This window comes from Saimiri boliviensis, chromosome 2, assembly GCF_048565385.1.
Source record: "Saimiri boliviensis isolate mSaiBol1 chromosome 2, mSaiBol1.pri, whole genome shotgun sequence".
In the NCBI taxonomy this organism is placed as follows: domain Eukaryota; kingdom Metazoa; phylum Chordata; class Mammalia; order Primates; family Cebidae; genus Saimiri; species Saimiri boliviensis.
In genome coordinates this window covers 149,560,996-149,586,032 of record NC_133450.1, presented here as the reverse complement: position 1 = coordinate 149,586,032, position 25,037 = coordinate 149,560,996, and the positions used below count along the sequence as shown (strand labels likewise).

At 35.1% G+C, this 25,037-nt stretch overlaps 2 protein-coding genes across 2 annotated transcripts in view; one reads left to right on the top strand and one right to left on the bottom strand.

The window, feature by feature from the left end:
- Positions 1-25,037, bottom strand: part of ALDH1A1 (aldehyde dehydrogenase 1 family member A1) — a 305,164-nt gene that overhangs the window by 233,833 nt on the left and 46,294 nt on the right. The gene's annotated exons all lie outside the window — the stretch shown is intronic.
- On the top strand, positions 513-19,362 carry ANXA1 (annexin A1). Its single transcript, XM_010346130.2, has 13 exons — positions 513-621; positions 7,467-7,546; positions 7,640-7,748; positions 8,331-8,425; positions 9,275-9,388; positions 9,818-9,908; positions 11,744-11,823; positions 12,432-12,488; positions 14,080-14,173; positions 15,036-15,131; positions 16,401-16,459; positions 17,891-18,013; positions 19,023-19,362. The coding sequence occupies exons 2-13, from the start codon at positions 7,481-7,483 to the stop codon at positions 19,077-19,079; spliced, it is 1,041 nt and encodes a 346-aa protein (XP_010344432.1). The 5' UTR covers positions 513-621; positions 7,467-7,480; the 3' UTR covers positions 19,080-19,362.

Genomic DNA, 25,037 nt, shown 5'->3' with positions numbered 1-25,037 from the left:
TAAGCCCAGGAGTTTGAGACCTGCTTGGGCAATATAGTGAGACCCTGTTCTCCACAAAAAAAAAAAAAAAAAAAAGGGGAAAAAAAAAGACAACAAAACAAAAGTGAAAGGAGGTTCAGAAAAATTAAATATGTCCTTAAAAATCACAGAATAATAAGTAATGGCGCTGAAATTCAAATGTAAGATTTTGTTTGTTTAGATTTGAAGGTAACATACTTTTTATTCTACAACTATTCTATTTAACTACAAAATTATGCTAATAAGTGGCATTAGGATTGGGGCAGATGTATGGTCTAAAAATAAAAGTGCAAAATAAGTATCTCCTCTGGAAATAAAAGGGCAAAATAAAGAGGGGGAAAATCAGCCCTTCCATTTATTTTTTTCTTTGTAATGCCAGTTGAGTTGGTTTAGAGAGCAGTTTTGCAAGACTTGTTTCACTTTGTTTTTGGACATAGCTGAGCCAAGTACTTTAAACAGAAGGCAGCCAATTACTAACTTCTGGTTGCTAGGTGTGGCTTCCTTTCAAATCCTATAAAATCAGAAGCTCAAGTCTCCACTGCTAGTGTGAAATTTTCAGAGAAGAATTTCTCTTCAGTTCTTTGGAAGAAGGTAGAGATAAAGGTAAGTCTTGGTTCTCTTTTAGTTAGTTTTTGTTGTTTTGAAAACTTTTCTCATGACCGTAAAATGCTACTCCTTCTACAGGATTTATGGTTAGTTGCATTTAACATGATAAATCATTCATAAATCTGTAGAATTATATCGGATATTTGTATTTTAGGAATCACAAATTACAATGTTTTTGTTCTACTTAGTTAAGAAATACAAATAAAAATATAATAAGTTTGCTTAACACTGGCTCATTGTACTCGTGTTAAGTTACTATGAGAAAGAGAGAATGCACTTTTCTTCTGGTAGCCTTAAAAGAATGTGTTTTTCCTTTCCTTCCCCTTGAAATATTTCTTCCCAAGAACTGTGTGTGTTTTGCAGAGAAATCATGAAGGGGGCTGCTTTTTGGGGGCAAGAATAAAAGTTGCAGGAGTGGGTTATAGGGAACTGTGTTTCTAAATAATAGGACTCATCATTTATTTTCCTCTTTTGTAAGGAAACAAGATAGATTCAGACCTCAGAGTGGTAATCATCGCCTTCGTAATAAACATTTTAAAATATATGTTATGTTTGCTTGTGCTATTGAAAGTAAGAAGGTCCGCTTATTACTTGTTTCATTTAAAGAGGGTGTGGCCACATTCCTTTTCTTGTAGGCTCTGTGTCATATACAGGATTTTCAAGTGCTGGCTAGAAAACCTAAGGGGAAGGGAAATACTTACTGGGTAGTGTCAGATACATTATCCTAGGGGAATGTCAGTGAGGCCCTCTAACAGCTATTTCACTTGATTGTTGCATGAGATAATGGCCATAAAACTCCTTAGAAAAAGCACAAAGCAAAACTAAAAAAGAGCAATTACTGGTCTTGGATATATTTGTAAAAGTGAGATTACAAATCACAACCATGTATCTGGTTATTTTTCCTTACACATGTTCCTTCAAGGATTTTTCTGTTTGTTCATTTTAAGTGTTTAGCAAATGTTCTGACTTCTCATGTTCAATGCTAGCTAATTAACAAGGATGGACTTTTTCTTGCCTTGGTTATGTCTAAAAGAGTGTATAAACTTTGAAAAAGTAACGTTGCCCTCTTTCCACAGAAGTGTAGTTTGGTAGCTGTAAGAGAATGCACATTGCAAATAACTCCAGTGTGGTAAAATGTTGGTTTCATAATTCTGAAACGGCCTCTTCCCCAAAAATAACATTACCACCCTAGCTCCAGGCTCAACCACATCTGGCACATAGCTAACATTTAACAGATGTTGACAAAATAGTTAATAATAACATTATTAAGGAACCAGTCAGAGTTTCACGCTTATTAAATACTTTTTCAACCAAGAGGTCTGCAAAGGTTGACTTCTAATTATGACGTTAGCACTCTCTAGACCTATTAATTTATGACATTTAAAATCAGAGCTAAACCAGTGGACTTTTATTTTTCAATGATAAACCATAAACAGTTTTTTGAAGTCAGCTATTTTCTTTCCTTTAAAATTGGACAGAAGATCAGAACAGATCCAGTTTATACAATGCCTTCCTTCATTATGCTAATTTTCTTCATCTTCATCTACTTGAAGAAAAATTTAAGATTGGCACTTCAGAGCTGTAAACGGATCTTAGATACTAATTATTTCAACATTGCTATCTTATAAATGAAGACCCTCTGGAGAAGCTAAATGCTTTTCTTGAGGTCAGATTGCCAGATAATTAAGGACCAGTGTACTTCAATTTGTATTTTATATCCTATTGTTGTAGGTAGAGAATATTTGTTAAATTAGGGTAGATATGTTTTTTAAAATATTAGCAATGATACACTATATTCATTAAATAATACTTACTGACATCCTAAATTCCAGGCATTTTGCCAGGGATTGGAATACATAAATAATGAATATTATATTGTTTGTATGTTAGCACAGGTCTCATGGCCTGCTACTGGGGAATATAAAAGCCAATAGAAAGTGACAATACAGAATGGTGGGGCTGGTGTAGTGGGGAAGTCAGACAGAGCATGGAAGGTCACCGAATCCAGTGCTGAGGAACTAATGAAGGCTTTCCGAAAAGCCTGTTGAGGTCAATGCTGAGGCCTCACTTAGAAGCAGCAATTAGTTAGGCAAAAGCAAGTGAATGTGGAGGAGGAAAACAAGCATTCCCGGCAAGAACATCTTATCGAAAAGCCTGGAAGCAAAACATGTTTGAGACTACCTTTCATAAATTGTGTTTTTGTAAGTCATGCCATTGTGTAGACTTAATTGCCTTCTCTCACCAGGGAAGGTGTGGGAAGGACTTGTGAAATATATATTCGAGGAAAAACTATGCACAAGGCAATGCATTTAAAAATAAACTTCCTAAGGCTGGGGTGAAACCTGCCATAGTCTGTGTGAGTTGAGTGTTAATGAATTTGATTCTCAGGTGTGAGCTATTAAAGAGAACATCAATCATGTCGTTTTCTTTTTGTCACTAATTTAAAAGAATAATGCTTTTGTTTTCTTTCCTTTTTCTTTTCTTTTCTTTATTATTTTTTTTTTTTTGCTGTGTCACCTAGGATGGAGGGCAGTGGCGTGATCTTGGCTCACTGCAGCCTCCACCACTTCCTGGGTTCAAGTAATTCTCCTGTCTCGGTCTCCTGAGTAAATGGGACTACAGGTGCAGGCCACCATGCCTGGCTAATTTTTGTATTTTTACAAGGTACAGATTACTTGATGCCAGGAGTTCAAGACCAGCCTGGCCAACATGGTGAAACCTTAAAGACAAGGTTTTAAAATGTTGGCCAGGCTGGTCTTGAACTCCTGGTCTCAAGTAATCTGCCCACCTTGGCCTCCCAAAATGCTGGGATTATAGGCGTGAGCCACCACACCAGGCCAAAATATATAACGCTCTGAAATCAAAAGTGACGGATTTATGTCTCCATTCTTGCCACTACTAGCTTGAAGACTGCCTGAAAATAATACTCAGTTTTCCCAGATAGAAACTAAAGATAATGATGAAAGGCTATTATCCAAGCAAGGGTTAGTCATTGCTGCTATTATCATTGCAAAACTCTGATGGTTCTAGATTGTAACCAGGAAGATATAATAAACCACAAAACTCAGCTTCCTCTGTCACAAATTCTAGAGGTAGCCTTTCATGAGGCTGAGAGAAAAATGAAGGCGGTTCTCTCTTAGAACACATAAATACGCAAAAAAAATAAAAGCTACTCTTTAGCAAGCTATACATTCAAATCATAGATAAGCTGACATTGCTAGGCAGTGCATGTTCACAAAAGACCATTAATTAGAAAAAATGTGAAATATTGTTAATTTCCTTATGGATTAGGCTATGTAAATAGCCAATTTCACCTTCAATGAGCTCATGCTAAGTACTGAAATAAACTTGTTTTTTGAGCTTATTGTTGGTTAGCTGAAGTCTGTATTGAGCTAAAATAAGTTGTTAGAACGGGCTCTTTAAAAATCTATTGCAAGCTTTATACATTACAAACAAAAAGACAGAAAAAAGAAAACCTTTGGTGAACTCACTGGCTCAGGCAGGTTTTCATGCAGAGTGTAGGTATTGCAGAGTCAGAATGGTTTACCAACAGAAGTTGGCTAATATACATATATACATATATATATATAGTATTTGTTAGATGTAATGTAATTATTCAGAAGTTCAGTTAATATGTGCAGTTGGCTTTGGGCTCTTAACCAGCTGTATGTGATAAAATCTGTTTCCTTTAGAGCAAATTTCTTATATCCTGCCTTGATGCTCCTATCTTTAATCTTTGCTAAGAGCTGGTGGTGAATTTGGCTGAATTTAGATTCTGTTTTCCTCTAATTGATTTCTTGAAGAAAGTTCTCTAAATTGGCTGCTATTCTTTCCTAGACTATGATTTTTTTCTATCCAAATACTTCAGGCTAAAACGTAGGAACATAGAAGATAAATCACAAAGCTATCTCCTCTAGGGATGCTCTCTCTGTCAAATAAGTGACTCAAATGACTTATTTTTGTTATCTTGTGTTATGTATTAATACAGCTTTTCCTAGGCTTTCTCTGGCTTTTTTTAAAAATTGACATCATTCAAGTATTTTTTAGAAGTAAAAAATAAACTAGTAAAGTTTTCTTCAAGTTTATTTTGAAGTTGTCAGAGTCACCTTTAATATTGGACTGAACAATAGTTCTTGTTTTGCTCTGTTTTTTTTTTTTTTTTTTTTTTTTTGAGACAGAGTTTTCACTCTCTTGCCCAGGCTCGAGCAGTACATCTCTGCTCACGGCAACCTCCGCCTCCCGGGTTCAAGTGATTCTCCTGCCTCAGCCTCCCGAGTAGCTGGGATTACAGGTGTGCACCTCCACGTCCAGCTAATTTTGTATTTTTAGTAGAGATGGGGTTTCTCCATGTTGGTCAGGCTGGTCTTGAACTACCAACCTCTGGTGATCCACCTACCTTAGCCTCCCAAAGAGCTGGGATTACAGGAGTGAGCTACTGCGCCTGACCTGTTATGCTTTATGTTGAAGTTTTTATTTGCTAATTGAAAGGAATGGATTAAATGAACATGTTTTTATAAGTGATGGAGTAGTCCTTTGCCAGTGATAAATTATAACACTCATTTTGATTATTCTTCTTTACTGAGGGTTTGGATGAGATGATGGAAATTGAAATTTTGAATGCCTGAAACTGCTCGAATTGCTTTTAAAAAGTTTTGGGTGTGCCAATTAAGCAGTTGGAATATGAAATTCCATGTGGCAACCACAATTGCATCAGACTATACTGTAATGGGAACTAAAACCTTGTGCAAAATTGTACGTTGTTACTTTACCTCAGGAAACAACTTTAAATTTATCGATTACTAGAGGGAAGAGAATCCTTTAAATGAATGCAAAAAGTATGGGTTCCTCTCACAGATGACAAAATAGTAATTAGAGCAATCCTGTGAGAGTTAAGTGGAGCTGGTTTCTGCTTTGGATATTATTTCCTTCATGCATTCAATGTTATTACTTGGAACTCTAGTTATTTTTTTAGCAGGTGTGAATTGAAAGAGTTTGTCTGAACATGCTGTTACGGAATCAGTTTATGGGTTTTACTCCTCATAAGTCATTTATCTTCATATCAAGAATTTAAAACTGCTAAGATCATCCTCCCAAAATCTATCACAAACTTTCGTGAGAGTAGTCTCTATAGGAGTGAAACAGAATGGTATGGATAGACAGATCAGTGTAGACGTGGAGCCAGGCCTCCGAAAATATCCCCTGACAAAATGATCTGTGCTTTTGTTTTGTGTGTGTGTGGCCAAAACAGAGAACACATTAATTTTTAATATACTTAAGATCTTAAAAATATATGGCTCATTAAATAAAAATATTGCCAAGCGATGACAGCAATTCAAGAAATTTCCTTTAAGATAGAGTTTGCCAAAAGAACATGCATGTTACAATTTCACCTATAGGTTTCCTGTTAGAACAAAATACCTGGTATGAAATAAGCGTTTTCTGGGTTTTTTGTGTTGGGTGGAAAAATATGTAGGACTAGTATTTAGACAGCGCAAGCAGGAAGAAATGTGAGGATAGCAATTACTTCAATGCTGAATAATTTTATACCAAGAAATAGAAAAGGAAACTAAATTATTCAGGGAGAAATATCACCTGGATATCTTTTTACAGATAAAATTTTAAATCTGAATTCCCTTGTACAGACTGTCACAGATTATTTTACCTCATAAATGTAATCATTGACCAGGTACAGTGGCTCACATCTGTAATCCCAGCACTTTGGGAGGCCGAGGTGGGCAAATCACCTGAGGTAGGAGTTCAAGACCAGCCTAGCCAACATGGTGAAACCTCGTCTCTACTAAAAAATACAAAAAATTAAAAATAAACAAATTAGCCGGGCTTGGTGTTGGCTGCCTATAATCCCAACTACTCAAGAGGCTGAGGCAGGAGAAATACTTGAACTCAGGAGACAGAGGCTGCAGTGAGCTCAGATTGCACCACTGCACTACAGCCTGGGCAAGAGAGCAAGACTTCATCTCAAAAAAAAAAGAAAAAAAAAATCATCATCATCATTAAGCTTTTCCTCTAACAATTTCTTTTGTACAGGTTTTCATTAATCCTACATAGATTGTCTAATGGTCTACTAAATGATGTTCTAGTCTTCCATCATATCTATCTCTTAGCCATTCCCCAAGATACAGGAGAAATTATCTTTCTGAAATAGAAGTGAAACCATGACGCTTTTAAAAAAAAATTCATGTTTCCTAAAGCTTTATGGACACATTTAAACTTCTTGGTTCAGCTCTGCCAACATTTCTTGCTCTAGCAAACTTTCTTCAGCTTCCCAAATATGACAAGCTTCTCCCCATTTTGTGCTCTTTAACTTTTCTGCCAGGTTAATCTTGATGCATTTCAAGAGAGGCTTGGATCAGCCAGAGCCTACTCTAACAAGTTTTTTTAGCTTTTGTGTTTTCCCATGGAGAGCACACACTAGCTTTAAGTACTAAGGGTACTTAAGATGATATTTCAATGTTTTTGCATTCTCAGTGCTTGGCATATGGTGGGTGGTCTGTAAATTTAGAACAATGTAGTGAACCACAAACTCCACTCTTTAGCCTCTGTGCTTACTTGTAGTAGTTGTCCGATCCCTAAAGTTTAGAACTATATATGCCAAGAAAAAGCTCAGTTTCGGAGAGGAGGGTATGGTTTCATTTTATGGATAAATACTTCCTTTAAAAAGAAACTTACACCTTACATTTTGCTATGCTCCTAAGTGTAATTAATCCTGGAAAGTAAGAGCAAGGCTACTCTAATGCTGCTCCTTCTGTATGTAAGAGGTGAGGAAGGAGAGGTTGTGTGTGGTGCATTTGTTTTTTAAAAGCATCTACCTGTTTTCTTTTCAGACACTTTTTCAAAAATGGCAATGGTATCAGAATTCCTCAAGCAGGCCTGGTTTATTGAAAATCAAGAGCAGGAATATGTTGTAAGTAGAGTGATAATAAAATGACCATTACAATATCGAAATAAAAATCAATATAAGTAAATGGCCATTAATTTATTTCTCTCTCATTCTTAGCAAACTGTGAAGTCATCCAAAGGTGGTCCTGGATCAGCAGTGAGCCCCTATCCTTCCTTCAATCCATCCTCAGATGTTGCTGCCTTGCACAAGGCCATAATGGTTAAAGGTAACGTGTTTCCTCAAAACGGTTCCCTCCTGGACATTTCAAAATGGCTATTTGCATGACTGTCAAGAAACAGACTTGTGCAATGGAAAGAATTTGTTTCATTGTGAAGATAAAAAATTTCTTTGCCAAATGAAGATATAATTCTCTTAACACTTAGGAAATTGTGTTCAAATTAGGGGACTCTCTACTGCTATAACAGATATTACTAGCTCATTTCTTTTTTTTTTTTTGTTGAGACGGAGTTTCGCTCTTGTTACCCAGGCTGGAGTGCAGTGGCATGATCTCGGCTCACCGCAACCTCCGCCTCCTGGCAATTCTCCTACCTCAGACTCCTGAGTAGCTGGGATTACAGGCACGCACAACCATGCCCAGTTGATTTTTTTTTTTTTTTTTTTTTTGTATTTTTAGTAGAGACGCGGTTTCACCATGTTGACCAGGATGGTTTCGATCTCTTGACCTCGTGATCCACCCACCTCTTAGTTTATTAAGAAGTTCATTCAGAGCATATAGATCGTGAATTACTTTATATCAATTAAAGATGAAGAAAATTGATTTTAAAAGCTGTCTGCCCTTTATTTCCAGGTGTGGATGAAGCAACCATCATTGACATTCTAACTAAGCGAACCAATGCGCAGCGTCAACAGATCAAAGCAGCATATCTCCAGGAAACAGGAAAGGTAAGTTAGAATGGTAAATTTAGATACTTAATTTCAGTATATTTATACTTAAACATGGATTCAGAAGCACAGTTATCTAGTTCTTTAAGTTTCTAACCACTGTTTTTTCTTTTTTTTTTTTTTACATCTATGATTGGGATTGCAGTGTTTATCCACTTTGTTGCAATTGAACCAATTTTATCAAATTTCCTATTTTTCTACATTAGTCATCATGGTGTATATACTTTGCAGATGTGGTGTTCTGGGGACAAATTTTTAATTTGAACATAAACATCAAGATTGCTATTGGCAATAAAGAATATAGTCTGACTGTAATGTGCTAATATTTAAACTGACCTGTTTAATGCCTAAAGTTGATATATAATTCAACTGTAAAAATAAGCCTTATGTCTTTTATATCAAATATGAATAGTTCTTTTTTAAACAATGAAATTAGAAAACCATGTAATTTCAACATCTGATTACACTGTTTATTTGAGATGTACAAACCTCAAAGATTGGAAACACAAATATATTATTTTAAAAGTAGTTTTACTACTGTTTTCTGTTAGCACACAGTCCTCTATGTTTTAAAATTTGTGATTTCTACCCTATAGTATAAAAGATTATGAACCCTATGCTTTAAAAAGTTATCAATGAACAGTAAATTTTGTTATCTCTCTAGATCTAAAAGAATAAGATAATGCTTCAAAATATTTGGTACACTTCATATGTGAATGGAAGGAGCTCTAAAAGATGGTTGGGTTTAGGGATCAGTTGTACAATGACCTAATGTCAGTAATACCACATTTTTAAATCTAGCATATTACTTATTAGATACCCTGATTCTAATCTTTTTTTTTTTTGTAGCCCCTGGATGAAACCCTGAAGAAAGCCCTTACAGGTCACCTTGAGGAGGTTGTTTTAGCTATGCTAAAAACTCCAGCGCAGTTTGATGCTGATGAACTTCGTGCTGCCATGAAGGTAAATAATCCAATTTAAGCAAACTCCTTTCCTCAAGAGAATGTATTGGGCAAATCACTTACACTTACATTATCTTCAAAATTAGTACAGTGCAAGTCAATCAGTGAAAGTTTGAAGAATAAACTAATAACTCAATGAAGGAATTAATATATACATGAAAACATAAGTGTTGGCACTATAACACCTTCTGTGTCATGTCACTGTATGAGTCATATATTTGCATTTTTATTTTTACCCAAAATATTGATGATAAACCTGTTTTGTTTTAGAGCAATGTAATAGATAGCACTTATTCTAATTATTATTAAATATCGTGGGTGAAATTTACTAAATGACAGAATTGAACAAAATTTTGGAACACCAAAAACGAGTTGATCCTCTTGAATAAAGATTTTTGTCTACATTTCTCCTTTTTTTCTCTTCAAATAGGGCCTTGGAACTGATGAAGACACTCTGATTGAGATTTTGGCATCAAGAACTAACAAAGAAATCAGAGACATTAACAGGGTCTACAGAGAAGGTAAGTTGTAATGTCCAACAGTCCAAATGCCTTAGTTGAAAAGAAAATCCGACATATTTTCTTAAAATTAAATGTGTATGTTAATTATGGCAGCTTTGGAATCTCTACATACCAAAATGTTTCTTTATTGTTTGACACATGTCTATTAGATGCTGTTACCAGGCAACACGCATTGCTAGGTTGTTGACAAGGGAGATGGTATACCAATCTGCATCAAACTTGTGTTTAATAGAAAATGATCCTCTAGGATAAATGGCTACATACGATTATAATGGAAACTTCAATTCAGAGCATTGAATTTAAATTTTTTTCTGAAAAACATTTTTCTGTTATTCTGGAATGCATTTAATAAAAATGTCCCAATGCCATTTATTTTGAAAACAGTTTAACAAAAAAAATCTTTTAACAAAATGTTCTTCATTTGTTCTTGAAAAAGTAAAGAATTGGGTGCTTATAATTCTCTGTTGGAAACCTTAACTTTATTGTTATGAACATAAGCAACTCATTCTTTATCTTCTGTTAAATTCATGAGAATAAAAGACTAGTTTTAGCTTATTTTATCTCTTCAGTGAAGCACCTCATTTAAATGATATGCTCAACACTGAAAAGAGTGTAATTACAAGACTGTTACCATTTTCCTTTTCTCATTTCCCTGAGCTGCTGGCTTTTTTGCTTTCCCAACCCAATATGTGGCACATAGAAGATCTTTCTGCTTGATTCTCATATCAAGCATGGAGAATATAATAGCTTTTGCATATCGTTTTTAATGAAATTTAATAAAATAAAAATAAGGAAGCTTTTAAACATCATTTTCTTATTGTATCAGTGATAATTATTTTGTTTGATAAAACATAGCTTATAAAAATAAATGTTCATATTTTTTTCATTATGCCAAGATATAAGCCAGTGATAGCTTATTAAATTGCCCAGTTTCAAGTTGTTTTAGTTCCTTTGTGTTGCTATAATGAAATACTGAGACCAAGTAATTTATAAAGAAAGGAAATACTGTATAAGAAGTATGGGACTGGCCTCTGCTTCTGATGAGGTCTTCATACTGCTTCTACTCATGGCAGAAAGCAGACAGAAGCAGATGTGTGCAGAGAGAGAGAAGAGAAAAGGAAATGCCAGGCTCTTTCCAACAGCCAGTTCTTAAAGAAACTAAGAATGAGAACTCACTCACAACAAGCCATTCATGAGGGATCTGCCCCCATTATCCAAACACCTCCTGTCAGTCCCCACCTTCAACAATGGGGATAAACTGCAATATGACACTTGGCAGGGCCAAACAAACAATATCAAAACCATAACACTAGTCAATTATAAATTCAATTAACTTTTCCTATTGCAGTATTATTTTACATAGTTAAGTAGAAGTGTTTACACACACAAAAACCATCAAACTACATTACTTATAAGACATTTATAGTTTCTGAACTAAATAATTTGCATTCAAGCAAGTACCTCCATTTTTGTTCTTTTAAACAATTATTTTATTTGTTCTACTGCTTAAATTATGCCATGTTATATTTCAGAATTAATTACTAATGCATACCTATACAATTTATTCATAACAAAAGCTTTATGACTGTGAGTTTTCAATCACAGTATTCCAAAAATTGCTCCCATTGCTTCATATGAAATAAATTCAATGATCCAAAAGTTGACCTGCTCTAATTTTTCTCTTCATATTTAAAAATGATGATATTTTACCACAGTGCTCCATAAATCATTGAACACTGTAGCATGGTGAATTTTCAACCAATTTAGAGATGTCAGATATTATTATGATTATTCATCACTGGTTTACTGTAAAATCTATTTTCCTTTTTTCTCAGAACTGAAGAGAGATCTGGCCAAAGACATAACCTCAGACACATCTGGAGATTTTCGGAACGCTTTGCTTTCTCTTGCTAAGGTACAACTCAAATCCTGTAGGAAATGCCTCTTGTTATATAAGAAGTAATTTTGTAGTCCATTTTGTGTTGCTATAAAGAAATGTCTGAGGCTGGATAATTTTTAAAGAAAAAATGGTTTACTTGGCTCATGATTCTGATGGCTAAAAAGTTCAAGATTGGGCATCTGTGTCTGGTGAGAGCCTCAGGCTGCTTCCACTCCTAACAGAAGAGGAAAGGGAGCTGGTGTGTGCAGAGACCACATGGCAAAAAAGCAAGCAAGACAGAGAATGGGGAGGTGCCAGGCTCTTTAACAACCAGCTCTGGTGGTCTCACGAACAAGAACTTATCCCCAGAGATGGCATTAGTCTCTTCATGAGAGATCAGCCCCAGGACCCAAATACCTCTCTTTAGGCCCTGCCTTTAACACTGGGATCAAATTTTAACATGGGGTGTGGAGGGGAAGAACATCTAAAACCATTGCAAGTAAAATCTTGGATCTTAGCTCTTTCTAGAAATATGTAATAGAATATGTTTTTCTCAAAGAATATTATTTGAGTTTAAGAGAATTAAGTAAATCATGCAATTACATGCTAGAGAAGAGCTTACAATAGAATGGGATTTCTTTCAGGGTGACCGATCTGAGGACCTTGGTGTGAATGAAGACTTGGCTGATACGGATGCCAGGGTAAGCAAGTGCTTACAAAATACTGCTGCAGTCCATTTTCCTACCTTAGGTGGCGCTACACCATGATGCCCTGTGAAAGCAAATCTAAGATTTTCTGAGAGGCCAGTGGCTTGTAAATGTTCATTTCCTGAATGAGGCATGCCTTTCTGTAGCCCAAGAGACAAAATAAAATGTAGTCTTTAAGTTTTCAGGATCTCTCATTATTCATAAAACCAGAGAGAACTGAAAAAGAACAATACAAATTTGATTTGTCATTCCCAAGAATTGTTTGTTGAGAAAAAACTCTGAACTCTAATTGTACTAGGTATAAGAAGGGGAAAAGTAATTTTTTTATTATGTGTGATGGACAGAGTAAACACATTTAATATTATTTTTAACAGAGAACATTGGAATGGTTTATAGATGTCAATTTATAATGCTAAAATATCATTGTAATGATATTAAATTAATAATATAGGATGAATTATAATAATATAGACTTTCTGATATATTGTTTTATATAGTTTCAGTGACATTGTTGATTATTTATATACCAATCCACTGGCAACATAGGAAAAATCATACCATTTTAAGGCCTGGAATTTCCTCTTTAAACAAACAAACAAGCAACTATAATTTGCATTATGCATTCTCATGGAATAGTATTCTCTAGATAATTCATTACGATAATTCACTAAGAATAGACTTTTTGCGTATCTTCATCCAGTTCTGCTATACCAGCACATTATCATGCACATAATAGGTACTCACTAACTTTTTGTTGAATAAATGCATACATATCAGATCAATTTGCTTGACAAGTGCAAAATAACTTTTATCTACATTGGAGGTTTTATCATTTCAATAGAAATTGTGCAAACATATTAAAGAACAAGAATTAGCATTTGAATAATTGCCCATAATAAAAAATTTTTATTTGCTTTTGACACTTCTGAATTTACTTTCCATTTTAAGACTATCAGGGTTCTTACTACATATTTATGAAGGCTACATGGATTAATGTGACCCAGAGAATGATGGTAATTAATATTCCAAAGTTAATAGAGACTGCTTGTGACAATAGGGCAGGTATTAAGTTTTTCATATATAAAAGAAAAAAAATCTATAGTTTAGTAAGGTTAAATTCTTTGTCTAAAATGATAAGACTTTGAAATTGCAGAGTCAGAATTTGAATCCAGAAATTCGAACATCAAAATGCAAGGTCCAGGTTATGGTTGAATTATTGACTTATAAGTAACATCTGCTGATAATTACTTTAAACAACATAGAGTAAAAAATCCTTTTAGAGATCCCCTTGGAGTTTTCTTGATATAGAGCATAATCTTAAAGCAATTTAGTTCAGCAAACATTTATTCTGCAAACATATATTCAGTCTCTAGTGTTTACAAGGTACCTTGAGAGAAACTGTGGAAGATATTTGACAAACAAAATAAGGTCCCCATCTTTAAAAAACTTGAAATCTTATTGTTGACTACTCTGATTGTATTGAGCACAAAGCAACTGCCTAGATAATCTTTGACAAGCTCTAATATTCTTGTGCAGATATCATTTCAGCAGATAGTGAAGTGTTTACTTTTGTGTTTCTTGACAGGCCTTGTATGAAGCAGGAGAAAGGAGAAAGGGGACAGATGTAAACGTGTTCAATACCATTCTTACCACCAGAAGCTATCCACATCTTCGCAGAGGTAACAAGAAAATTTTTTTCTCTGGAATCTGTTTATGGAAGATGTAATTTTCTTTTTTGAGGAAAAGTAAGAGAAAGTAAAAACGGAAGACTTTAGCAATGTCTCTCCTGTATCAAACGGCTATAGCATTCCTGATCCATTATTGTTATTTGCCCATTTGTCTAATTTTATACAGTCACTATTTTATAATGTTTTATACTCATTTTGTGACTTGGGTATGTGGAATATCATTTCATTATTTTCACTGCTTTCAATTCCCTAAAAGATTTGGAATATATGTGGAAAAAAGACATGCATAACAGAATAAATGAAATCAGAATGAAGAAAAACAAAACAAAACAAAACAAAAAACCCTCAGAGTTAAATGAAGAAAAAAATATGTAGGTGCTTTGGAACAACAGCAAGACAAAAATCAGAAAGGTCTGGCCTTTGGGCACAAGATTTAGCTCAGCCTCTCAGAAGCCAAGGCAATGGAAAAGTAATGATGATTATTTAAAGTTCATCATCTTATAATAGCATACTGATTTCTACTGTTAAATGTAAGAGAAATTCAGTGCCTAGGTCTTTATATAAGGAAAGATTCATTTGCTGTGGCTCTTAGAACTGCTGTAGGGAGTGCTATGGTTGTCAATCACATGCCATTTCTAATAATTGTCAACACTTGCAAACATTTTCCCAAAATATACAGGAGTACCAAAATGGCCATGTGAGTTACATTCCTAGGAGAGGATTAATTGTGTAAATTGCTTTAAGAAGTGTAGCCAAAGCTGTTATTCTAAAAATTCTCAAGGCTTGATTTTGCTAAAGACTTTCTAAAGAAAAGAATGTTTTGTATATATCTTAGTTTAAATTTAATATTCAGTGTTTCAGAAATACACCAAGTACAGTAAGCATGACATGAACAAAGCTCTGGACCTGGAGTTGAAAGGTGACATTGAGAAATGCCTCACAGCTATCGGTACGTAGTTCTTCTGTTGAAAGTGTTTTCTAACTAGAAATTGTATTTTCAATGCTATTCCATACTTAAAAACGACAACAAAACCAATAAAACAACTTAGAAAACGGAGGTAGTGTACCTGTTTCAAATAGAAGCAACATATAAGATTGGCAAAGTACTATAACCTTCCTAACAACAGATATTATTCCCCTTTTCAAAAATAAGAGAGATAGACTATACTTATTGAGCACCTACTTATATCAAGCAATGTACCAGGCTGGGGACACCACAGAGACAATTCAGAATGGTCACTGAGAGCATGGGATCTGGAAATAGATAAATGTAACTTCAAGTCCTGGTCTACTGCTTGTCAATAGCGCATTCTTGGGCAGGTCTAGCAGAGTCTGATTTGGTGGGTCTGAGTTGGCTTCTTAAAATCTATACTTTTAAAAGAACTCCCCACTTATCCAGACAACCATCAGGGTTGGGGAACCTATGTTCTGAAGCAGTTTTCTCACACATGACTATGCACTCGAATCCCCCGGAAAGCTTGGTTAAAATGCAGATTCTGATTCCGCAGGGCTGGGGTGGGACTTAGATTCTGCTTTTCTAACAAGCTCCGCATTGGTGCCAATGCTCTTGCTCCACTGATCTCAACAAGATGAAGAACATTATGAATTGGCATGTGCTAGTATTATTTGGGTGCTGCTTTATGTTTAAGGCATCCTACCCCAGGGTATTTGTTTATTTATTCATTTTTATGTATTTGTTTTTGCAACTCTTATTTTAGATACAGAGGTACATGTGCAGGTTTGTTCTATGAGTGTACTGCGCTCAGGTAGTGAGCACAGTACCCAACAGTTAGTTTTTTTGGCCCATGCCCCCTCTCTTGCTGCCCTCTCTAGTAGTCTGCACTGTCTGTTATTCACCAGGTGTTCTTTTTAAATGTTCTTATAATAACATAAATATTTATATAGCCTTGAATACCTTCTGGTTTCTCCACTTCCAAGGAGAATATATGCAGGATAGCACTAACTACTGAAGTTGCTGTTGAGATGTATTTAAGGTATTAAAAAAACGGTCGTCAGGGGAAAGAGTATTTAAAACCACCATCTAGAGAGTCACAAATACCTTCTCATAAGTTAACTGCCCTATATTGGGAGGTAAAGAATGGTGATGAAGGATAGAATCCTATTGACAGAATTCTCTATTTCCTGTTTCTTTCATATGCATATTTCTTTTTTTTTTTGTCATGGTAAATACATCAACTAAAATTTTCTTATGTTACAGTGAAGTGTGCTACAAGCAAACCAGCTTTCTTTGCAGAGAAGCTTCATCAGGCCATGAAAGTAAGTACCATTCTACTTATATGCCCTGCTTAGAGGAAGAATTATTTGTAGAAAGAACAGAAAACATATATTGTTTGAAAATCACACATTTAATATCTTCCCATGAAAGAGAATCATTGTTCTATTCAATGGAAGATGTAATACACTACCTTCTTAGAGTAAACTTCTGTTAGATTTGGTGCATTGTTTTTTTACAGGTGAGATTGGAAAGTGAGCCTGTAAGTGATTCATGGCTCACTTGTGATTTGCTAAGAAACCTGTGTCACCACAGGAAGGGTGATATACTTTCTTTTTTAATGTGTAATTTAGTGGCCTACTTCCTCTACGGTTGTGAGTTTTATCATCTCACACTTTATGAGTCTGATTTGCAGTTTTTATTATTCTGTCTTTCATGCCACAGATTACTAGCTGAACCTTTTAAAATGTCATTCTATGATTAAAGAAGTAGAAAGATGTATTTGAGATCAACTATGTCACTTTACTCTCTGACATGCATAGTATTATACAAGGTACAACTTCTGTATTGATATTTCGAGCCTGCAAATGAATAGTTATGAAGTTATCTTCATTTTTTCTTTGCAACTCCAAAATAAAGAGGTTTTTAGAGAGAGAGAAAGAGGGAAAGATCTACTATTTGAATAATATGAAGGAGCAGCTATGAAATGATGGACATGCTAGGCACTGCTCTGCAATTGTTAGCATAGTTGCTGTCCCCTTTCTGTGACAGTCTAGTGTGATATTTCACTGGGTAATGATGAATACCTGGTGCCATGAAAGCAAAGTGGGACATATACTCCAGACTCTGGAAATCTATGTAGCACTGCTGTCAGCTAAACTACGGCCTGAGGTTTGAGTAGAAATGAGCCAGATGAGGGCAAGAGTGGAAGAGATGGGGGATAAAGCAAGGATGGTCCAAGTGGAAGAAGTAATCCACACACAGGCTTGAAGGCAAAAAGTAACAGAACCTTTTCAAGAAAGTAAGTATAGAGTGGTGGTGCACAGTGGGAGAGATGGTAGAATTAGGCAGGATATCGTAAGCCCTAAAAGAGTGATTAGTTTCTATCACTTTCTTGTTTCTAAGAGCAACAGAAGATCACTGACGTGTTTTAAATGGACTAGATGATTAGATTCATAGTTTGGAAGTTCCCTTTATTTATAATTATTGGATAGTGTAGAGACTGGATGCTGAGAGACCAGTTAGGAAGTTTTGACTCCTCTCCATACCTACTGCTAATGTAGAAGATTGTTTCTTTTCATTTCATTACCATTTGTGTAAGGGGTGTGTGTGTGTGTGTGTGTGTGTGTGTGTGTGTAGCTAGTTTCTCTATAGAAATTATATGGAAGAGTAAGAAGTCATCACTTTAAAATTCATGTTCTTCAATAAAAGTATTTTCTGAATATGAGATGATTATCATTATTTGTTTTGGCCAGGGTGTTGGAACTCGCCATAAGGCATTGATCAGGATTATGGTTTCCCGTTCTGAAATTGACATGAATGATATCAAAGCATTCTATCAGAAGATGTACGGCATCTCTCTTTGCCAAGCCATCCTGGTATGTTGTGATTCCTCTAATGCCATCCCCCCAAGTGAAAATTCTTTTTGCAAGATCTTCAAAGAGAAGAGTTGACTTATTAAATCTATAAATTTAATATGTAAGATTAATTCAACATATTACAGTGTATACTTCATGAGTAAATTGAACTTTTACTGGCAAAATCTACTAGTGAGTTCTCTACTGAAATACTAGGTACATTTTCCAACCAAAGCCATGGGAACATTTAGTGTCCCATGCATAAATTCAGCAAGCAAAATATTTTAAATAGACAGATTAAATGATTAGATTTGTAGTTTAGAAGTTCCTTTTAAATAGATGGACTAGATTATTAGATTTGTAGTTTAGTGTTTCCTCTGGGGTAGATAGACATTATGGTTTATTTTGCCATTAATATTGGTCAGAGGATTAGAAACTTCTTATTCAAAATATTTATCTTAATGTTATCACATGTAAAATGCTTAAAATTGATGTTCAAGTTATCTCATTAGAATGCTAAAAAATAAGACAACAAATAGTCAAGGGTTTTGGAGTTATTGAAAGATAGATAACTATTTAAATTTAATTAATTATTCATATTGGATAACTAAAATCCAATGTAGAAATGCAATGTAAAATCCAATGTAGAAAACATGAGAAAATCACAGGCACTATACATTTCTCTTCTTCTGGTGAGTGAATCAGGTATTCCTTCACATACAATATGAGATTATATTGTGTTGTACTTATTTAATTCTGTGTGATATTTTATTCACAGAAAATAATGGCACTAACATAAAATTTAATGAATTGAGAAAAGTTTGTCATCTCAGTCTTGAAAGCTATTGCATTTTTATGCAATGATCAAGAAATATCAGTTATTTGCTATACATATTGTTTAATTAAATAAAGGGTAATATATAATCTCATCTACAGTTAAGTCTAAAAATAATTTTTCTATAATTAAAAAAAATTTAGACTAATTGTGGTTTTGAGTAACATTAAGTATACTTTGCTTTTGAATCAACAGGATGAAACCAAAGGAGATTATGAAAAAATCCTGGTGGCTCTTTGTGGAGGAAACTAAACATTCCCTTGTTGGTCTCAAGCTATGATCAGAAGACTTTAATTATATATTTTTATCCTATAAGCTTAAATAGGAAAGATTCTTCAACAGGATTATAGTCTAGCTACCTGCATTCTGAAAAATATAGTCTGTAAGCCATTTTTATATTATAACTCTGTATAGAGACAAGTTCATTTTTTAAAAATGTTTACCCCAAACCATAAAACCCTATACAAGTTGTTCTGGTAATAATACATGAGAAAGATGTCTATGTAGCTGAAAATAAAACAATGTTACAAGACAATTGGTGTGTCATTGACTCTTCTATTTTGATTTTCTTTTATGTGTAATTCAGTGGTTTAATTTGACATTAAGGATAGGAGCCCGAATTCTGTATTATAATTGCTTAATGAAATAGAGGTCACATTTGAATTGAAGAAATATTTATAGATTTTGAAGAGGGACACTACATTTTATCGTCTGTGTCCAGATTATTGAGACGGTGTCTCTGTATAATAAATCTATTGCACTAGCATAATAACAATTTGATATATTCTATATTTCATTAACTAGTATAAAGATGAAATGGCAAAACTCGTAAAAAGTTCTCATGTTTGTTTTATGGTAATTTTATGTTTACTTTTTCTAAGAAACTTCCAAATTGTTCTCCAGAGTGGTAATAACATTCCCCTTTACCACCACAAATCTAACAGTGGTTCAGTTTCTCCATATCCTTGCCAGCATTTGAAGTTGTCACTATTTTGTATTTTTAGCATTGCTATTTATTATTTATTTATTTTTTGAGACAGAGTCTCACTTTGTCACCCAGGCTGAAGTGCAGTGGTATGATCTTGGCTCACTGCAACCTCCATCTCCTGGGTTCAAGTGATTTCCCTGCTTCAGCCTCCTAAATAGCTGGGATTACAGGCGCTCATCACCATGCCCAGCTAAATTTTTTTTTGTATTTTTAGTAGAGCTGGGGTTTCACCATGTTGGCCAGGCTGGTCTTGAACTCCTGACCTCAGGTAATCCACCTGCCTCCACCTCCCAAAGTGTTGGGATTAGAGGCATGAACCACCAGGCCCAGCTACTTATTTTTTATTTATTGTCAAATCTTGAAAATTCTTTATACATTCTAGATACTAGTCTTTCATCAGATGTGTGGTTTGCAAATATTCTGTTAGTCTGTAGCTTGTCTTTTCATCCTCTTAGCAGGTTCTTTTACAGAGTAAAAGTTTTAAATTTTAATGACTTCCAATTTATAATTTCTTTTCCTTTTATTGTTGTTTTGCTATTATGTCTACAAGCTCTTTAACTCTAGGCCTTAAGAATTGTTCATGTTTTTTGCTAAAAATTTTATGGTTTTGTAAATTTGTGATCCATTTTGAGTTGACTTTGGTACAAAGCGAGAGACTTAGGTCATGGCTCCTTTTTGGTAGCACTGTTATAAATGTCCAATTGCTCCTGCACCCTTTGTTGTTTGTTGAAAAGGCTGTCCTTTATTAACTTGCTTACCCATTTTCATCAAAAAGCAACTGGACATATTTGTGTTGGTCTTTCTTTAATTTTTGATATTTATATTGAATGAAAATATAAAACCTTGCAATTTCTCATCCTCTATGAATAGACAATAGATATCAATTTAGTTAAGCTCTTTATTTCAAGGAGAGTATCTTCCAGGATACAAGCTCTTTTTCAAAAAGGCAAATGGTAAAAGTTACTTTCCCGTGAGCATCTTCTTACCAGGTAGAGCTGGATAAAGGTGGTGACAATTTATTCATCCTCAAAAGACTTGGGTTGGCCATGGGATATTCTGATCACCCTGAGCTGCATTCAGAGTTAACCCTCCTTCACCTAGTTGTAGCTTATTTGCCTTGATCACTGACCTTAACTTTTATCCACCCACACCTGTCCCATGTATAGTATATTATAGTCATGATTACTTGGCCCACAGCATATTGGACAAATGGGTTGGCAGATATGCTGCCTCTTATGGCCTCTGGATTTTTAAAGTTCTGTTGTTATTATATACCATATCTCCCTTGTGTGCTGGATTTGGAAGAAGTACCTTAGTGGGAAATTGGAGGAAACCTGCAGCTATTATATCAAGGCAGGATGAAGTAATCAAGATATTTTTGTCAGCACTATTCTAATAATAGGAGCCAGGTGTTATATATATATATATATTTTTTTTTTTTTTTTTTTTTTTTTAAGAAGGAGTCTCACTCTTGTTGCCTAGGCTGGAGTGCAATGGCGCAATCTCAGCTCACTGCAACCTCTGCCTCCTGGGCTCAAGCAATTCTCTTGCCTCAGCCTGCAGAGTAGCTTGGATTATAGGCAAGTGCCACCACACCCGGCTAATTATTGTACTTTTAGTAGAGATGGGGTTTCATCATGTTGATCAGGTTGGTCTCAAACTCCTAACCTCAGGTGATCTGTCTGCCTTGGCTTCCCAAATTGCTGGGATTTCACTGGGATTACAAGCATGAGCCACCATGCCTGGCCAAAATATTTGCCAATCTATAAGAGAGCTACCTTGTTAAGATTGCATCCCCACCTCTTCCTACTTCCAATTAATTTTAAAAGAAACTGCCTGAGCTGTTTACTCTCTCTTTGCCTTTTTTTCCTCCCTACCCATCATTTGCTTTTTTTCTATTCTGCTCTGAAAGATGACTTCTGAAGATTTTATCATGCAGCCTCTCTTGCCTTCTGATTTCTGGCTGAATTCAGCTTATGAAAGAACTTGGAGGGAGATGGGAGATGAGGCAGAGGTACTCCTGCTCCCTTCCTGATTCTATAGACATTAACATTTGTGTTCTTCTACAATTACAACTTCGTCCCATGTCACTTTGTCTGAGGCTCTAGCTCTCAACTATTTCCTCTCCTTGCCCTTTGGACTTAGATTCCTGCTGTTGCTGGTCCATGGATACTGCAACATTACATGTAGGTTCCTTAACCCTCTTCCGTAATTAAAACAATCCTCCAATCTCCAGCTTTTTATACTAGCCATTTCCTTCTAGGACCCTGTCTGATATACCTACTGAAAGTGCTAAACTTACTTTATCAAAACTACTTGGAAGCCTCCTGAATAAATTCTAGACATGGTGATAGGTAAGTGGATATACAAATGAATAGGAGAGCCACCTCCGTAAGAAGCAGTAAAAAGCAAAATTTTCAAAAATAAAAATGTTTAGCTTTTCATAATTCATGGAAATAATTGGTAAGATGAATTTCACTAAAACTAAAAACTTCTTTGTAAGTACACTATTATGAGAATAAAGAGACAAACTACAGACTTGGATAAAATGTTTGCAAGACAAGTATCTGACAGAGAACTGATATATAAAATATCAAAAAAAAACCTCTAAAGACTGAAAAAAAAGTACTTTTTTAAACTTTTTTTTTTTAAAAGTAAAAACAATTTAAAGAATAAGCAAAAGATCTGAACAAGTACCTCACTAAAGAAGATACAAAGATGGTAAACATGCATATGAAAATATGCTCAATATCATGTATCATTAGGGAATTGCAAATTGAAACAATGAAACATCACTACACACCTATTAGAATGACTAAAATCAATTCCATGTCAAGCAACAGAAACTCTGGTTTATTTCTTGTGTGAATGCAGAATTTCATAGTCACTTTGGAAGACAATTTGGCAATTTGTTTTACAAAGCTGAACATAGTCTTACATCATCAAGCAATTATGCTCCTAGGTATTTATGCAAAAGGGTTGAAAACTTATGTCCACAAGCAAGAAACCTGCACGCAAATGATTATAGGAGAGTTACTCATAATTTCCAAAACTTAGAAGCCACCAAGATGTCCTTCAAAAGGTTAGGGAATAAACAAACTGGGTACGTTCAAACAGTAGAACACTATTCAGTAATAAGAGGAAATGAGCTATCAAGCAACAGAAATAGAAGAATCTTAAACACATATTGCTGAGTTAAAGAGGCCAGTCTGAAAGTCTACATACTACATGATTCCAACTATATAGATACTGAAAATTTTGAAAAAGACAAAACTATGGAGACAGTGAAAAGATCAGTGGTTTTCAACGGTTAGTTTGAGGGAGGGAGGGATAAACAGGTAGAGCACAGAACAGTTTTAGGGCACTGAAACTGTTCTGTATGATACTGTAATGGTAGATACATGACAGTTATACATTTCTCGGAACCTGTAGAACTGTACAATACAAAAAGTGAATCTTACGTAAACTTTGATTTTTCATTAATAATAATGTATCAAAGGAAAAATAAGGGAGAAGTAGAAGGGGTGTATGGAGACACTTTAATTTCTGCGCAATTTTTCTGTAAACCTAAAACTGCTCTATAAAAATGAAGTCTATTAAAAATACTTCTTTAATTTTAAAGCTCATAATACAGCTAGAGAGAAAAAACCATGGAAAAGATGATGGTATAATGTAATAAGTGTAATATATAGGCACATATGAAGTGCTTTGGTAAAACCAGACAGAGTAATGGAATCAGGAAAGGCTACCAAATAGAGAAAATCTGAATGGTTAGTGACATTTCATATTGCTGAATGAATTAATTTGTGTATTGAGAATTAAGAACTATAATTAGATGCATTTTTACAAAAATATTATTCAATGTTCAAATAAACCTTGGAGGGAGGTGTTATCTGCTTTTCGCAAATGACGAATCCAAAGTTCCCAGATTTCACTTGACTTGTACAAATTCATTCAGTTTGTGAATGAATACACACAAGCTCAAACACAGGCCTTCAGACTGTGGGTCCATTTCACCAAAGTTACAGGAAGAAAATTATGAGAAGAAAGACCATAGGTATGAGGAAGGAATGAAACTAAATGAGAACTTGCTTCAGATGCCAGATCTTGTTACAAGATAATGTTATAAGAAGAAGTTGGTTTTGGCATGGAGTAGCGTAAACTCTGTACAATCAATGAGAAATCTTTTAAACAAAATAGTAATCAGATTTTCAAATATATAAAAATTTAGGAACCATATATAATAATAAGTACTTTCTTTTTACCCGAAAAGTACAAGTAAAAGTAGAAATGTTGTCTTTTGCTTACAGATAGACCGAATTGTTTTTTGTTTGTTTGTTTTGGTCAATCTAATAAACAAGGCCATGAAGGGCAATTGTATATTTTCCACTTTTAAAAAAATATCATATTCCCCCTAAATGGTCAGCTTTAAAGAAAAAAAAATACTTGAGAGTTTTAAATGACAAATATTAGAAATGCATGTATTATTAAGATTTAGAAGAAAAGGTTATTTCTTTACTTTCTTAATTAACTTGCTTTCGTCTTACTGCATGGACTTGCCCCGAATTCTTTCTTGCATGAGATCCAAGAATCCTCTTTTGGGGTCTGGATCGGAACCCCTTTCTGGTAACATTTTCCTGGTGACCATGAAGGGGCTATACTGATGAGACCCCCTACCTGAAGGAAATAGTTTGCAGCACCAACTTTGAGTAAGTGGTGGGGTACATTTTACCCCAGTAAAGGATGGGATTGGGTTAGAGGCCCAACTTAGGAGGGTGTCTCTCCTAAGACAGAGAAGGTTAAAGCCGCACCACCGCCCCCACCGCCCCTTTTTTTTTGAGACTGAGTTTCACTCTTGTTGCCCAGGCTGCAGTGCAATGGCGTAATCTCAGCTCACTGCAAATTCCACTTCCTGGGTTCAAGCAATTCTCGTGCCTCAGCCTTCCAAGTAACTGGGATTACAGGCATGCACCACCCTGCCTGGCTAATTTCTGTATATTTCAGTGGAGATGGCTTTTCACCATGTTGTTCAGGCTGGTCAAACTCCTGATCTCAGGTGATCTGTCTGCCTCAGTCTCCCAAAGTGCTGGGATTACAGGCAGGAATATAAGGCAAGGATGCTTGACCAAACTTAGGTTTGAGGCCAAGCACAGGAAAAGTTAGAGTCCTTCCTAAAATGTAGAGGGTTAGAGGCCCCTCTCAGTAAAGTCTCTCTTGGTTAA

Coding starts and splice junctions, on each gene's coding strand:
- ANXA1 (XM_010346130.2), top strand. CDS start 7,481: ATGGCAATGGTATCAGAATTCCTCAAGCAGGCCTGGTTTATTGAAAAT. Junction 11,824..12,431: donor CTTTGCTTTCTCTTGCTAAG/GTACAACTCAAA, acceptor GATTTCTTTCAG/GGTGACCGATCTGAGGACCT. Junction 15,132..16,400: donor GAAATGCCTCACAGCTATCG/GTACGTAGTTCT, acceptor CTTATGTTACAG/TGAAGTGTGCTACAAGCAAA.